The 14,553-nt window shown below is 39.9% G+C and overlaps 1 protein-coding gene across 13 annotated transcripts in view; it reads right to left on the minus strand.

The window, feature by feature from the left end:
• Positions 1 to 14,553, minus strand: part of tns1b (tensin 1b) — a 190,921-nt gene that overhangs the window by 33,563 nt on the left and 142,805 nt on the right. For 8 of the 13 annotated variants that reach the window (XM_039600126.1, XM_039600131.1, XM_039600130.1 and 5 more), the window contains 10 exons: positions 13,457 to 13,507; positions 13,242 to 13,364; positions 11,286 to 11,350; positions 9,874 to 9,957; positions 9,163 to 9,275; positions 9,022 to 9,082; positions 7,146 to 7,221; positions 3,798 to 3,927; positions 3,525 to 3,590; positions 2,608 to 2,739 (listed from right to left, as the gene is read on the minus strand). In XM_039600126.1, the coding sequence (XP_039456060.1) occupies positions 2,608 to 2,739; positions 3,525 to 3,590; positions 3,798 to 3,927; positions 7,146 to 7,221; positions 9,022 to 9,082; positions 9,163 to 9,275; positions 9,874 to 9,957; positions 11,286 to 11,350; positions 13,242 to 13,364; positions 13,457 to 13,507 (901 nt within the window). The remainder of the gene's footprint in view (positions 1 to 2,607; positions 2,740 to 3,524; positions 3,591 to 3,797; positions 3,928 to 7,145; positions 7,222 to 9,021; positions 9,083 to 9,162; positions 9,276 to 9,873; positions 9,958 to 11,285; positions 11,351 to 13,241; positions 13,365 to 13,456; positions 13,508 to 14,553) is intronic. The other 5 variants (XM_031757388.2, XM_031757381.2, XM_031757382.2 and 2 more) reach the window with 3 other exon arrangements.

The following is a 14,553-nucleotide window of genomic DNA, read 5'->3' on the forward strand; positions in this document are numbered from 1 at the left end:
AACACTGCATAACTAAGGGAATAAATAACGAAAGAAGGAAAAACTGAAGTCACAGTGGTGTAGGCTAGCACAGGAATTTGCATGGGAGTAAGACCACAGATGACCGTTGACTTTATTACAAAGTATTCAAGGTCCACAGGTAATACTACTCATGTCTAAATCGGGCTTTTGAGTGTACGTGCTGTTATAGTTGTGTATAGTCAGTTGCGTAAGTGTTGTGATGTTTTGGATGTTGCGTGTTGTGCTGATGCAAGGTGCAGGCATGACAAGAATCCCCGAGCTAAAACTAACCCACAGCAGCTGAAAGTGTTTTTATGCAATAAACATAATAAAAGTCAACATCAGTCTTTGGAAACTAACAGCCACAGAGACACCACTTACCCAAAGTTGATCCCAACAAAACATCAGCCCTATAATTTGAAGCTTTATGCAGTGCCCTAATAAGCTAAGGGTTCATGCAAGTAGCCTTGTGCTTTCCCAGCAGTGATCCCGACAGCGTGCAAACCCAACAACAACTCTTTTTCTTTCTAAGACTTGTGGAGATGTAAATCCAGAGCTATTTTTCCCCTCGGCTCTAAAAGTCACTCTTTCAAAGGAGTTAATTGCCTTTTCAGCACCAACAAGTGTGAAGCCAAAAAACAGTGGAAACACTTTGATTTATTGGAAACACTTTTTCCTATCTAGTCTGCGAATTATTTTTTTCTTTAATTTAAATGCTATTTCCACACTGAGCCCATTTTAAACCGTGCATCAGTCTGACGGTGCTGGCCGAGTAGTCACAGCACAAAAGGCTATTAAGGGATCACCTTTGAAGTCTTATCGACTACTTCAAACTCGAGTGGCTAAAAAAACAACTTGTGACTGTCTGTGTGTGTGTGTGTGTGTGTGTGTGTGTGTTCCACATGTGCAGATGCTTACTTATATCATGCGCGCGAGTCTGTGATCTCATTAAATTCTAATTCAGATTTGACCACAGTATCATCATCAGATGACAGAAGGCAAGATGAGACAGACGGCTTGGACCGGACTGGTCTGGACACACAGATAATTTACACACACACCTTCACTGAAACAGAGTGAGTGGACACTTACACCTGTTCTATTTTAGCAGGGCCTATTTCAAGCTGCCGCCAAGTGTTGGGTAGACACTTTATGAGCAGTGATAGAAGGAAGCCAATTGACCTCTGACCTTTAACTATTTGGGTGACTAATAAAAAAAAAGGCAACCTTGTTTAAAAAAAAAAAAAAAAAAAGCTGGAATGTTGTATAAAATGTTCGTTAAAACAAAAAGATCTTTTTTAGGATTTTTTTAAATATGTGGTAATTTTGAATTTGATTCCAGCAACATGTTTCTTCTTTTAACCACACTAAGTTAGAGTTTTAGAACTGTGGAGACTATGTGCTGTAGTTCTGAAAGCCAAGTGCTCTGCTATTATTGCTTGAGATTGGATTATGGCTGCTCAACAGTCCAGGACCTGCTTTTGTTACACACTACATGGACAGAAGTTCTGGCCCCCCTACACATTACGCCTACAGGAGCTGCCACGAAGCTCCCGGAAACAGTTCTTATGCTGATGTTAATGAAAGAGAAGATTTTGAACTACTAACCTACATTCTGAGTCAGCAGAATGTTGGTGACTTTTACACACGATGATGTTCCTCGGCATGTGGTGACCCTATCTATAACTTTATATGGTCTGCTGCTTCCTGGTTAAGTTCCTATGTCTCCTAAACGCTTCCACATTGGAATAATATTGCTTACAATTGAGCCCTGCTATTTAAAATATGCAGAAAGTGATTTGGTATTGTCTTGCTGAAGTATGCAAGGGCTTCTTTGAAAAAGACACCACATGGATGGAAGCATATGTTGCTCCACATCATTCTGCTTTAATTGGGACCTCAGCAGATAACAAGCTGGATGGTTCCTCCTCTCTTTGAAGGACTTGGCGTTCTTGGGGTTTTTTGTTGTTTGTTAAATCAGAGACAAACCCTCCTAACGTATGGTGCTGTTTCTAAGGGCGTAACATTGCTTCCTTTTTTGGGTGGCATAGAAAGCAGCACTTTGGTCACAGAGTGACCACGGCTCCCTCAAAAGGAAGCTTCTGTCCATGCCTGTGGCTGAACCCAGGAATGTCTCGCACTGTGCTCTGGAAAGCGGTTGAATTCGGTCCCAAGGGGGCCTCGGTTTCTCTGTGGTGATAATTTCACCACAAATGAATTCGGCGGTAGCGATGCCTCTCCTTCCTTTCAAAATACAATCCAACATTTACATTTACAACCTAAAAACTTCGTAATGCAATTTTAGGGTTATTTTTGGTATTTGTAGGGCAAAGTTTTGTAGGGCAAAATGTCTGAATGGAAAAGATCTGAATGTGTCCTCTGTATCTATATGGTGGGTTCGGCACATGATTTACTCCATGACTTTAATCATCCACACAGTTAAAAATAAATTAGAAAATTAGTGTAAGAAAATCATCATATAACTCTCACATGAATGAAATCTGACTGAGAAACTATCATATGGCACATCTATAAGGAGTCCGTGGATCTGACGCATTGTAACACCCGAGTTCTACACGGTAAAGTTTGAAGGATAAGCATTCCTACCATTTTCACCTTCTGTGGTGTCCTCGCAGTTCTGATTGAAGTTTTCGTAGGAGTCCCAGCGGATCAGGGGATCTTGGGTGTTGTAGTCGACTGAGACACTCGGCCCGTTCTCCAGGTGGTCCACACCTTGACCAGAAGTACAAAGAGGCAGAGCAGAAAATGTGAATGTCTTTACATCCGGAAAAGGGAAAAGCTATTTTTATCAGAATCAAGAAAAAAATTGAGATTCAGAATTTATATTGAGATAATTGTTTTCCCTATTCGATTACATTCAAGACCCTTGCGCTAAACTGACAAGATTTTTTTTTTTTTTTTAAACCTGGCTGGATTCTTTTGCTGCATGCTATCATCCTGTCTCACTTTTCTACTTGAAACCGTAAACTACACATGGAAGAAGGACTGGTCTGAAAGGTGAACTCTCTCCTGGTTTATCTGGTGGTTGCCCTTTGCTGAGGCTGTTTCTGCTGGAGGTTTCTTCCTGTTACCAGGGATATCTTTTTCTTCCCACTGTCACCAAGTGACAGTTCCTAAGGGATCATCGCGTTGTTGGGGTTTTCTCTCCAACACTGAAGGATCTGCATCTTGAGGCAAGGTGACAGTTGTTGTAAATTAAGACAATATAAATAAAACTCTGCTGAGCTGAGCTGGACTAACAACAGTCTGGCAACCTGTCCGAATTGTACCCCACGTTGCACCCTTTGACAGGTGGAATAGGCACCAGCCCCAATGCAACCCTGAATTAGATAAGCACTAGAAGACAGATGGATGGTTCCATTTACAGTTCAGTGGAGTCACTGTTGTATGGGGCGTATAGTAGTAAGCTCATTTTCTCAGTCATGCCAATTATGTGTAAGAGTGTAGTATGGTTATGGAAAATGCTTAGTATGGCCATAAGACCCAACACATTGATCCCTTACCATGTATTTTCTCTGGTCCAAAGGAGAAAATAAACTCCACTTTTCCATATTCTGGAAATCTATCATCTGCAAAAAAAAAAAAAAAAATAGGGAGAGTTTTCTCTTTATATCTAAAGATGCATACATTGTTACACTAGCAAACACATGCAGTTTTTAAAGATCATACACCCATTCAGATGTTCAGGTTTTACTTATTACTAGGTATATGTTCATTGTTTGCAGGAGCATTATAATGTTGTTGTCAGTAGTATTTCAGAGTTTCAAGTCTTTTACCTTTAAATGTCTCATCTAGCTCATCTTTCCCAAAGACAATCCCCAGGTCGTGAACAGCGCAGGTGTGGAATTGTACCCGGAAGATCACGTCTCGGCATGGGCTGCGGTAGCGCTTGTGGTAGCACTTAAGCTGCAGGGCGATTTAAGGGGGGGGGGAGGTTTATGTACATAAATCTCTTTTAGCAGATCATAACTGGGTATCATACCAAACAAGCAAAAGTAATGCTTCTTTATTAATAATTTATAATAAAACAGTATTTTTATATATTAGAAAAATACTGTTTCACAGGATTTAATTCACAGGATTTTAACTGAGTGCAAGCAAAGAGACACAGCAGCCTGATTCCCTGCTGGCTCAGGTTTACTCCCCGTTTTTTTTTTTTGTAGCTCTATGTTTATTTTATTTTATTTTTTTATCTGTTTCCCTTGTAATGGAAGGCCCATCCACAAACATTATTATCCAAACTGGTTTTCCAAACACAGCAGCTTTAAGAGTAATGTTAAAACCACACTGAGGAAAATCGGCTCTCTCCCTCCTGCTGCTTCCTGACTGGCAGCCTTTTTTAAACCAAGGCCTCATTTTTACATTCACTGAAAGAAACCAAAGAAATGTAATCATTCCTTACTGTGGATGTAAAGAATAATAAAACTGACAAACAGATTATTGCATATAGACAAAGAAATTAAAAAGAATTCAGCTGCAGCTAAAATTAATGATTTTTGCTAAAGGACTGACTGACTCGACTTTCTGACTGTGGGGTTAACCATAAAACCAAAACGTTTAGGGCTGAGGAATAAAAGTAAAATATCCTCTGGTTTTGTGCAGCTTTTTGGGATATCGGAAAGGTCCTGCTGAGTGGTCCATTACCGCTACTGAGCCAAGTTTAATTACAAAATATTATTCTGCTAATTTTATGCTAACATGCCTTAGGGCTCGACCAATTTTCAGTTTTAGGCAGAGGCTTTAAACATCCCAAAATTGTTCTTCCCTCATTTGTGAAAAGGTTATTTTTAATGTGCAAAGAAGAGTTTGACATTTTGGGAAATTGGCTTATTTGCTTTCTTGTTGATAGTGAGAGAGGCAAGGGGATCAGCTAGTGCCAGGAGATGGTTAGCTTAGCCTAGCATAAAAACAGGGAGGGTTAGCTTACTTCTTTCTGAGGGTTAAAAAAGCCATATATAATAATCAATATTAAAACTCAATTTTTTTTATCATAATGACTGTATTTCTTCTTTCATTTGTACAAAAGTGTCATATTTACACTGAAAAGTCTTTGTACCCAGAGACTAGCAAACTTTCTAAAAGCAAACGTTTTTTTATATTTAGTTTTGTTCCTGTACCCTCATGACACTCTGCAGGCCTGTGAACACCTTGCAGGTTTGCAGAACCACTGTTAATAGCAATAACTTGAAGTTATGGTTTTCTGCATAACTTCTCTCACAGGGTTGTGGAGGAACTCTTCTTTACAGCATTACTTCAGTTCATTGTTGTTTGAAAGCATTTGTTTATGCACAGCTCTATGAAGGTGGTCTGGACTTTATGCATTGCCTGATTCTTTTCTCTTTTAGCAATTCTGTTTTAGATTTGCTGCTATGCTTGGGATCATTGTCCTGTTGCATGACCCATTTTCAGTCAACTTTTGGCCACCGGACAGATGGCCTCAGATTGCCACTGCAAAGTGTCCAGGTCCTGTGGTTATAAAACAAGCCAAATTATCATTCCTCCACCACCATGCTGACAGTATGAGGAATGTATAAGGGGTGTTGTGCAGACATGCTGAGTTTGGCTTTCAACACACATGCTCCAGAACACCAAAGTTCTGGCAATACGTCTGCTTTTGAAAAAGTGGTCATATTGGCTGATGATCAGTTAATCAAATGTATTTCATTAGCAGCAGCTGGCTGTTATTTACCTTCTTAATTCAGATGGAAGTAGTGATATTAGTCCTGTTAAAATTTACTTTTACACAGGGCTGTACATGTCATTTAATGACCTTTAGCAGTGCCAAGAGGTGGATTTTGTTACACTAGGGCAGACACTTTTTTGCTAATGCAATTTCTGTTAATATAACCATCTGCTGCTCATTTACGATACAGAAATTAAAGAGTGGCTTCCATCTTCTCCATTCTCCAAGAAAGCCACTAAAGATTTTCCCAAAATGTTGAAATGGCCTAACTTGTTATGGTCTTTTAGGTTTAAAGTTTAATTATAAACCCAAATGCAAACTTTAAAAAGATAATTAAAACAATTAACTGACCAATGCGAGGTTCTTCTCTGCAATTATCTTTAATCTGACCAATTAGATATACAAAACCATCACAGTTAAAAATGCAGGAGCACTCTGTGCTAATGTCCCCTCAGGCAGCAGTTCAAATTTTCCCTGTTATTTGAAAAATAACAAGCATCAGCAAGCAGTGTCTCGGCCTGACGGTGCATTCAGCAGAATCCATTAGTCTGTGTTAAATAAAGGATGAGATATGAGTTCAGCTTTGAAGGCCAAAACAGCCTCGGGTACAAACTAAGTGCTCACTTTCTAATTCTTCATGCTGACATTATGAGCCCCGAGGACATCCCATGGATAACATTATGGTTCGAATGACAGCAGAAACTTTGCTGATGTGTGCAGTTCTTCTACAGGCACATGAAAACCAGAGGCTCTCACAGGTGCTGCTAAACTGTGGATCTTTCAGGAATGATTTCATAAAAATTCCTTGAATCTCCCTGAGAGAGTTGCAGGGATACGTCTCACATGAGGCTTTGTTTGAAATGATTATGTCCTGTTATATCGGTACCTCATGTATCCTTAAATGCTGTTTGAAAGGAAGTACACGGCCTTTTTCACGTCATAGTTTCCAGCAACATATTGTGTGCTAATGAGGGCCTATAAACCGAGGTACAGGACTCAGTCCAACTGTCTTTCCCCAAGTTTTTACAGCCCCATTTCATCTGTAAATGGCTACTATAAACTGCTGCAGCACATGCATTCAGTACATTAAGCCAACGTTCAATTGGAAACACACACAGGATTCCCTCATTATTATTATCCAATAAAAAAGAAATAAAAAAATCTGAATATCCTGCATGTATTTTACCCTTATCGTCATTTGGTATCCATATATTTTTCCCTTTTCTTCTGGCAGAGGTAAAACAAACTTTCAGTGTTACTGGCTTCACACTTTTGAGTTTAGCCAGTGATAAAATGTTGAGATTCGGTTCCTTTGTTTTGCAGTAAAATCCACGGAAGCCAAATGATTTAAATTTTACAAACAGCTGAAAGATTACTGAGGGTTTTTATCAGTCTATATTGTGCGGCACTAGCTTCTGGGGTATGCCTCGGCTGTTCTTACCAGGATGTCCCCCTTCAGAAGGAGGCCAGGTTCAATGGTGATGCAGATGCTGGTCTGGCTGTCGCCCTGGACATTACTGCAGAGAAATAAAAACACAACATGTCACATGACAGGCCCGCTTTTATCATTTCTGGTGTGGAAATCATGACAGCAAGTCCACTGTATCAGCTTTTGTTTCTGATGCTACTTCCCTGGATAAAACCATGTGCCAACAACAATCCCCCTTTTTTCCCTTTAACAGTGGCCCTTCCAGAGCGTAGCCCGTGGTGTTTTGGGGTATTAGTGCCTGCCTGATTGTGTTGTACGGAAAGAAGGATCAAAGGGAGGAGAGTGCCAAAAGGGAGCATATGAGAGAAAGTGAAGAGGAATGCGATTTCACCCAAGCTTTAAAGAGTATGGAAATGTGTCTGCACTGATCATTTCACAGTAATTGATCAGTAAGTGTGGTCAAGACAGCACAAAAGATCATCGGCTGCCCTCTCCCCTCCCTGTTGGACATTTATTCCTCCCGCTGCCTCAGCAGAGCAGCAAACATCATCAAGGACAGCTCCCACCCTGGCTTCAACATGTTCAGCCTGCTTCCCTCAGGGAAGCGCTACAGGTGCATCAGCACAAAAACCCACAGACTCAAAAACAGTTTCTTCCCCAAAGCCATAACCACCCTGAACTCACACATGCACCGATAACACAGCCCCCCACTTCCCACTTCCTCTATGGACCACCACTATTTATACCAATTCTATGTGCAATAACTGTATATACATAACACTATTTATACCAATTCCATGTGCAATAACTCAACTGTACATACATAACACTATTTATTACATATTACTTACGGCTTGTAAATTGTACATTTTATATATATATATATACACATCTTCTTCCATATGTTAATACTGTCCATATGTATATAGCGCTGCAGAACTGTACCCCCCCCCAGCATGTTTACACTGAGTAGGAGATGCTCTGTATCTCATTGTACAACTGTATAGTGACAATAAAGGCATTCTATTCTATTCTATGCTAATTGTAGCGTCATTGTGCAACCATCACCAGGCTTTGTTGTTTAGAATAAGAAGTGCAGTAACAGTGAAAAGAACAAAGAGTTTAAAACTGAACTAATAAATATTGTATCCAATGACCATTTCAGACAAGATGATCATAGAGTCAGAATATATATCGATAAATCATAGTTGCTGTCCTTTTACGAGGTGATTTAATGGTTGTTATTCCTAAACAACCTTAATTCTATACTTTTGCTAAACCTTTGAATCAAAGTTGAAAGTCTGCACTGTCCCTACTGTCCAGATACTTATAAAAGCAACAAAAAAAAAAAGCACATTTAAGTACAGAAACTAACTTCTTCCTAAATAATAATGTTTCCAAACAAGGTGTAAATGCAGAATGTGTGCCTGCCTCACCTCTCAGAGGACAGTACAGCTTTCCCCGCCTTTTTCCTAAACTCCCCTCTTTCCAAAAACAACAACAGAGAGCCACAGAATCCATTGTTTCCTGTCTGGCCCTGGGAACCAACAGGGTCCTGTGGCATGAAAACCCTGCAGGCGTCCACACAGATGCCTGTCTGCCTGTTTCATTGGTTCTCCAGTCACCAATAACACTAGACGTGATTACGGGATCTAAAGTGGGGAAACAAGAACCTGCAGCTGGGGAGGCTAGCTAAATACAATAATGTGGGCCGAGTGAGAACTCTAAACTGGAGAGAGGGGTGCTGTGGGTGTGTATCGGGGGGCAGGGGGGAGTAAGAGGAGAGGCAATAAAGGAAAATCAGCGTTTTTATTATTGAGCCATTACGAGCTCGCTATCCCTGGAATCTTGTAAAAGCAGTTGAGCGTGAGTGCTTTTTAAGACTTACTAGATCCCAGATGTGTAGATGGGCTGCATGGCCTGGTAGATTTTGAGAAAAGGACGACAACCTGGGAGACAAAAAATGCATTTAAGTAAGGGGCTCAAAGCTAAATTATGCGTGGTATATGTGTGGGTGAGAGATACTCGCCTCCCTTGGACTCAAAGTTCGGGATGCCGTGCATGATGACGTGATGGAGGAACAGCGGCTTGTTGTTGATCTTGATGTGTCCGGACAGCAAGCCGCTAAAGTACTCCACATACCTGAGTGAACAGAGGGAGAGAAGCGGCAGGGATTAAAGTGATGCCCAGTGTTTGACCACTAAAGGATGAACATGTAATCCAAGACACAAGCTTTCACTTTGACCTTTAGCTTGTCAATCATGTCAAAGGAGCCAAAAAACTTGCATGCATCAAACGGTTTAAAGTGGCACTAATCACAAACTATATTTACTGACACAGATCCAAAGACAATTGCCACCCAACTCTGCATGTTCAGCCAATTATGAAGCTTAGATTTTGGTTATCTGCCAACCAACGAACACAACTGTGAATCCACCACAGATCATCTTATAGCAGCTAAAAAGCCTTTTTTTAAAAAAAAAAAATTTGTGGTGAATAAGACTGACCAAAATTCATAACAGGGCAGAAATGTGACTCTAAATGAATCTTAACGTTGACTGATGAATGTCTACACGTGCAAACGATTCTTGAAAGTTCCCACTTTGTTTACGGTTCCTTCTACTGTCCCCCGGAGGCCATTAAAATCAATTAATGCAGCTTTAAACATTTAGTGAATTGACACAAGCAAGAGAGTTCACTCAGGGGTCAAACTTGAAACAACATTGGAGGGAAGACTGACCTTTTCTGAGATGGCTGACCCACAGGAAGCACTTTGTCTTCATAGAAGCGTTTCATGGCAAACCTGTCCAGAGCCTGGTCGGCGCTGCATTTCAAAATAAAGTTTCGTTAGAAAACATTTTCTAGTCCATTTCCATTTCAGTATTTCCGGAATGTTTTTTTTATACTTTATTTAACTGGGAATTCCTTTGATATAAAAAGCTCTCAGGAAAAAAAAAAGGCACCCAAGAAAGGCCAGGGCCATAAGGTTACAAATATTAGAAAGTTGAAAATAACAAAAACAGACATGAGGAAAAAAATGGAGAAGATCAAAACAAGCAGTGAATGCAACACAAAGTTCAGCTTAGAAATCTAATTTCTGACTTTCTAAATTATCTATTGGTTTTCTATAAAATAACCTTGTTTAAATTCCTACAAGTCATGGTTTGAATAAATAATATATAATAATATAGAAAAAAAAGAAAATATGCCACGTAAATGACCCCTGTAGAGTATTAGCTCGATAACTAGAGGAGAGAAAAGCAGAAGTAACCACAGTAGGTCCATTCATGATTTGTTAGAGAGCAGAACAATAGCAGCTGTTGGAAATGTGGAAACCTTAGAATAAGTAAGACAACAAATAAAAGGATGAAGGAAAAAACAAGAAAAATGTTTTAATGACAGTGTACTAAGCTATACATCCCACAGGAAACTAATGACAGCTGTTCTACTTAACCTCAATGCAGAGAGTCAATCAAAAGCTTTGACCATAAATTAACATTTCCCTGCACATCTGGCACATCACAATTTCACAGTTGTTTTCTGTTTGAAGCTCTTTTACCTTAGCCTGCAGGATAACGGAATAACAAAGGAACCTGACAGCTGTGCAGGAAAGTACGCCTGTTTTTAAAAAAAAATTTTTTTTATGACCAATCAGTGCTATTTTAAAAACAACGGTGAGTCATGTGCTCGTCTGGTTGTTTCTTTACCAGGAGGTCATTCTGTTAGTGGTCCTATCTAAGAAACAAAGCCAACACAGAAAACGAAAAGCAGCTCACTTATAATCTGAGTCGCATGATGCGGTGTCTCTTAGAACTTAACTCACTTTAGCTCACTTTTATAATTATGACATCAGGAACTCTTATTTTGATTTCCCAGAATTAAACTGGTGGTCTTCAGTCTCATGTTCTAACCCCCCTCCCTCTGCCTCATCACATCTTTAACTGTACTTCAGATGTGGGCTTCAAACCTGTGATGAACAATGCAGGCTTATCGAGTTTTTCCTCTTAAGCCTGTCCTCATGTAACCCCACCCCCGTTTTCCAAAAATGCCAGATTTCATCTTCACGCCTTCTCTTTCTGACTTTCGCTCCTCTTTTTAAGTGGCCAGGACATGTGACTTTAGCTCCAGCTGCAGCTGGGGTCAGAGACCTACCTGGCAGATATGTTGCTGTAATGCATGTAAGCCGCCACCACCACTCCTGTTCTGCCTCGATTGCCCTGAAAAGACATCAGTCAAGCATAAGTAAGCTAAGCATTTTATCTTCATCTCATGATGGTCAAGCATGCAGAAAACAATATTGTTATGGATTTCTTCTCTAGGTATTTCAGGCACTAACTGTGTAATGTCCAAATATGTTTAATGGTTATTTTAGTCATGTAGAATATTAAAAAAAGAGACATAAAAATAATTCAAAGTTCAAAAGAAGCAAAGAGGTACAGATATCATTCCCAGGTTAATGATAGCCATCAAATTTACACAGTAAGGAACAGATGACCCTAATTTTTACCGGAACTGCAACATTATTTAGTATCACGTTAGATAAGGGTGTGGTCTTTTTAAAAGTAATTTTATTTTTGTTAAATTTCAAGAAGGGCGTGTCCTTATTTACAGTTCAGTTCCACCACAGGGTGCTCCACTTACACTGAGCTCCAGAAGTACTTGAAGAAAGAACATTTTTTGTAGTTTTGGAAATTTGGGTGTGACTGTGTGTTAAAACGTCTGAAATTCCTAAATACTTGTGCAATACTTTTGTTAGACACCTTGAATTAAAGCTGAAGGTGTGCACATACAAAGTATGATATATGCACTGTTGCAATCAGACAATTATGTTTGATGTAGGCTAATTGAAAAGTTGATACAGAATGTTAAAAGTTGCTTTATGCAGGTATATGTAACCTCAGAACACATCAACTTTATGCATATTGAATGTCAAAATTTTCCAATAGAAAGTTCTTATTTGGAATCAGGCTCCAAATGACACTGTATTTAAAATAATCTATCATATTATGTTTGACTTAAATAAATTCATTAAACCATGGCCTTTAAAAAAAAAAAAAAAAAAAAATGTCAGGAATGCAGAGATTCAAAAACAGCTATTCTCTTCTGTCATGGTGGATTCCTTGGATTTAAAGTCTCCAGGCCCCAGCCAAGAACATTCGGACTCTCCAGAGCCGCAGAAAACATTATACAACTATTTTCACAAGCTGAGCCCTCCGCATGACCAGTAAACGGACCGTTTTGTGTAAAACTGGTGAAGTGGCCCACGTCTGGTTGTAAAAAATGTCTGCATATTTGAGCGTGTATATGTGTCCAGGCACGTGATACTATGTCAACAGAGACGGCGTTAATTTTAGCCCATCTATCAGCCTTTAAAATAAAGTTTGTGGTGGCGAATGAGTGAGTTCCACATTATAAATATCGCGGCAGCTTTAACATTGTGGAGCCCAGTGGAAATGATTTGTTGATTTGTGGAAACCAGCACGGTCAGCTTCCTTAGTGACCAAACTGTCTTTACTCAACTGGTAGAAAAAAACAAACAAAAAAACAACAGCGGTTGCTACGGCAGCCGGCTTGTTAGTAACCTCCCTGTGGGAATGTTTTAGGATCGCATGGTTAATTCCTATGTTGCAAAACACAATCAGGAACAGAGCGGGGTTAACGCGAAAATGATTAGGTATTACATTTGGGACGGCAGCCTAGTAGCTGTATTGGATATACTCTTTATGGTGTGTGTCAGCATACTGAGGCTTCCCACAAGCGCATAATGTGATCCAAGTAAGTTTAGGCAACAACAGGAAAATATCGGTCACTTCAGTTTTTATGGTATTGTTAAGGGTAAAAGGGTAAATAAACCTAAGTAGCCATGATGACTGGCATGCCTTAGAGCCTTAATTTGTGTTTTCCTAACCATCATCCAGCCCCAACAAGCACACAAAGAGACGCACTCAGTGTCAGTGTTTCACTCAGAAGGAACATCATTAGAGGCACACATGCACAAACAGCTGCAGCCTCCGGGGTAAGCAGGGGGTCGTGAAAAGAGCCTGAGAGCACCCTCTACTGCCTGCAGAGATCGACTTCTTACAGCATCCTCTCGTCTTTCACTCTCACCTTATTGTGTATAACCACAACATTGTGGCTGTCCGCACTCAGCCACGTGTCCATGGCCTTACAGATGCTGCAGATTTTGTCCAAGGCTGGAGCGTGGTGGTCGGGCCAGCCAAAGTCCAGAACCTGAGAGAGGAGGAGAAGAAAGGTTGCTGTTCATATCGGTGGTCATACAGTAACAAACACAAAGAGAAGAGATGTTAAGCAGGCAGTTGTACCTTTGGATTCAGTTGGCTGATGTCATAGCGCTTCTCACTGAGGTTGAAGAGCTAAAGAAAAGTACAAATAAATATTACAAGAAATATTAAATGAGAGAGGCAGGGCACTCTGAGATTCCTGAATACGAAAATATTAGGGAATTCGTATAGCCAAGCCAGTAAACATATGAACCAAACATGGGGGTTCATGATATGAGATGTACTCATTATCACCTCAGTCTTTGGTTATCATAGTAAAGGTGTGTTTGTGGATGAACCAAAGGGAATGATACACCACAAATTACAGCTACAGGGCCATGGAAACCTGTGCCATGAAGCTCCTGGTGCACAGCTTCAGTGCCGATGTTCATCCTAGAGGAGGTTTGGAGCTCTGTAGTTCTTGGCAGTTGGCAACTTTTACGCATTATGCACCTTGTGTGTGAGTTGCTGATTCCTAAACGCTTCCACTTGGCAATAATAAAGCTTAAAACAGATTAAGGAATATTTAGCAGAATGAAAAAACTAGAAAGTAGAAAGAGAAATTGGAAGAAAACTCAATTTCTGTCTGACTTTAAAACATTTCAAGCTAAATAAGAAAGCATCAAATAAATCTTTATAGTCTAAATCTTATTAACAATACTACCATGTAGTTTTGTTTTACAACTAATTGTTGTAAAACAGGACAGAGCTAGCTAGCTCTATATTACAGTGCAACATAATGTTAGCTTTGTGCTTTAATGTTTTTGATTTCAAAAATCACGCTTCACTAAACCTCAGAGAAAAGACGACTACATTTAGCAGGGTCATCGTGGTTCAATGAATAAAAATCATGTGCTTTTAACATCATCCAAACTCGAACAAAGCCATTTTTAGCATCTGGCAGTGGTGTTAAATTAGCCAACACACCATGAATGAGTCGGTCCTGAACAGAGCTTTTTGTAACTCAACCTCTAATTCAATAATGTAGTTAGCTGTCAATGAACTAGCTGTTGCCCTTGCTGGGAAACCTCTCTATTAACTGGCTGGTTGTGCTAGTATTGGTGACTAAAAGTGTCTCCATTTCCTCCCGTTCACCCCTGTTTGTTTAGATTTGCAAATGCAGTAAGAAAGACTTACTT

This window comes from Oreochromis aureus, linkage group 16, assembly GCF_013358895.1.
Source record: "Oreochromis aureus strain Israel breed Guangdong linkage group 16, ZZ_aureus, whole genome shotgun sequence".
Classification (NCBI taxonomy): Eukaryota; Metazoa; Chordata; class Actinopteri; order Cichliformes; family Cichlidae; genus Oreochromis; species Oreochromis aureus.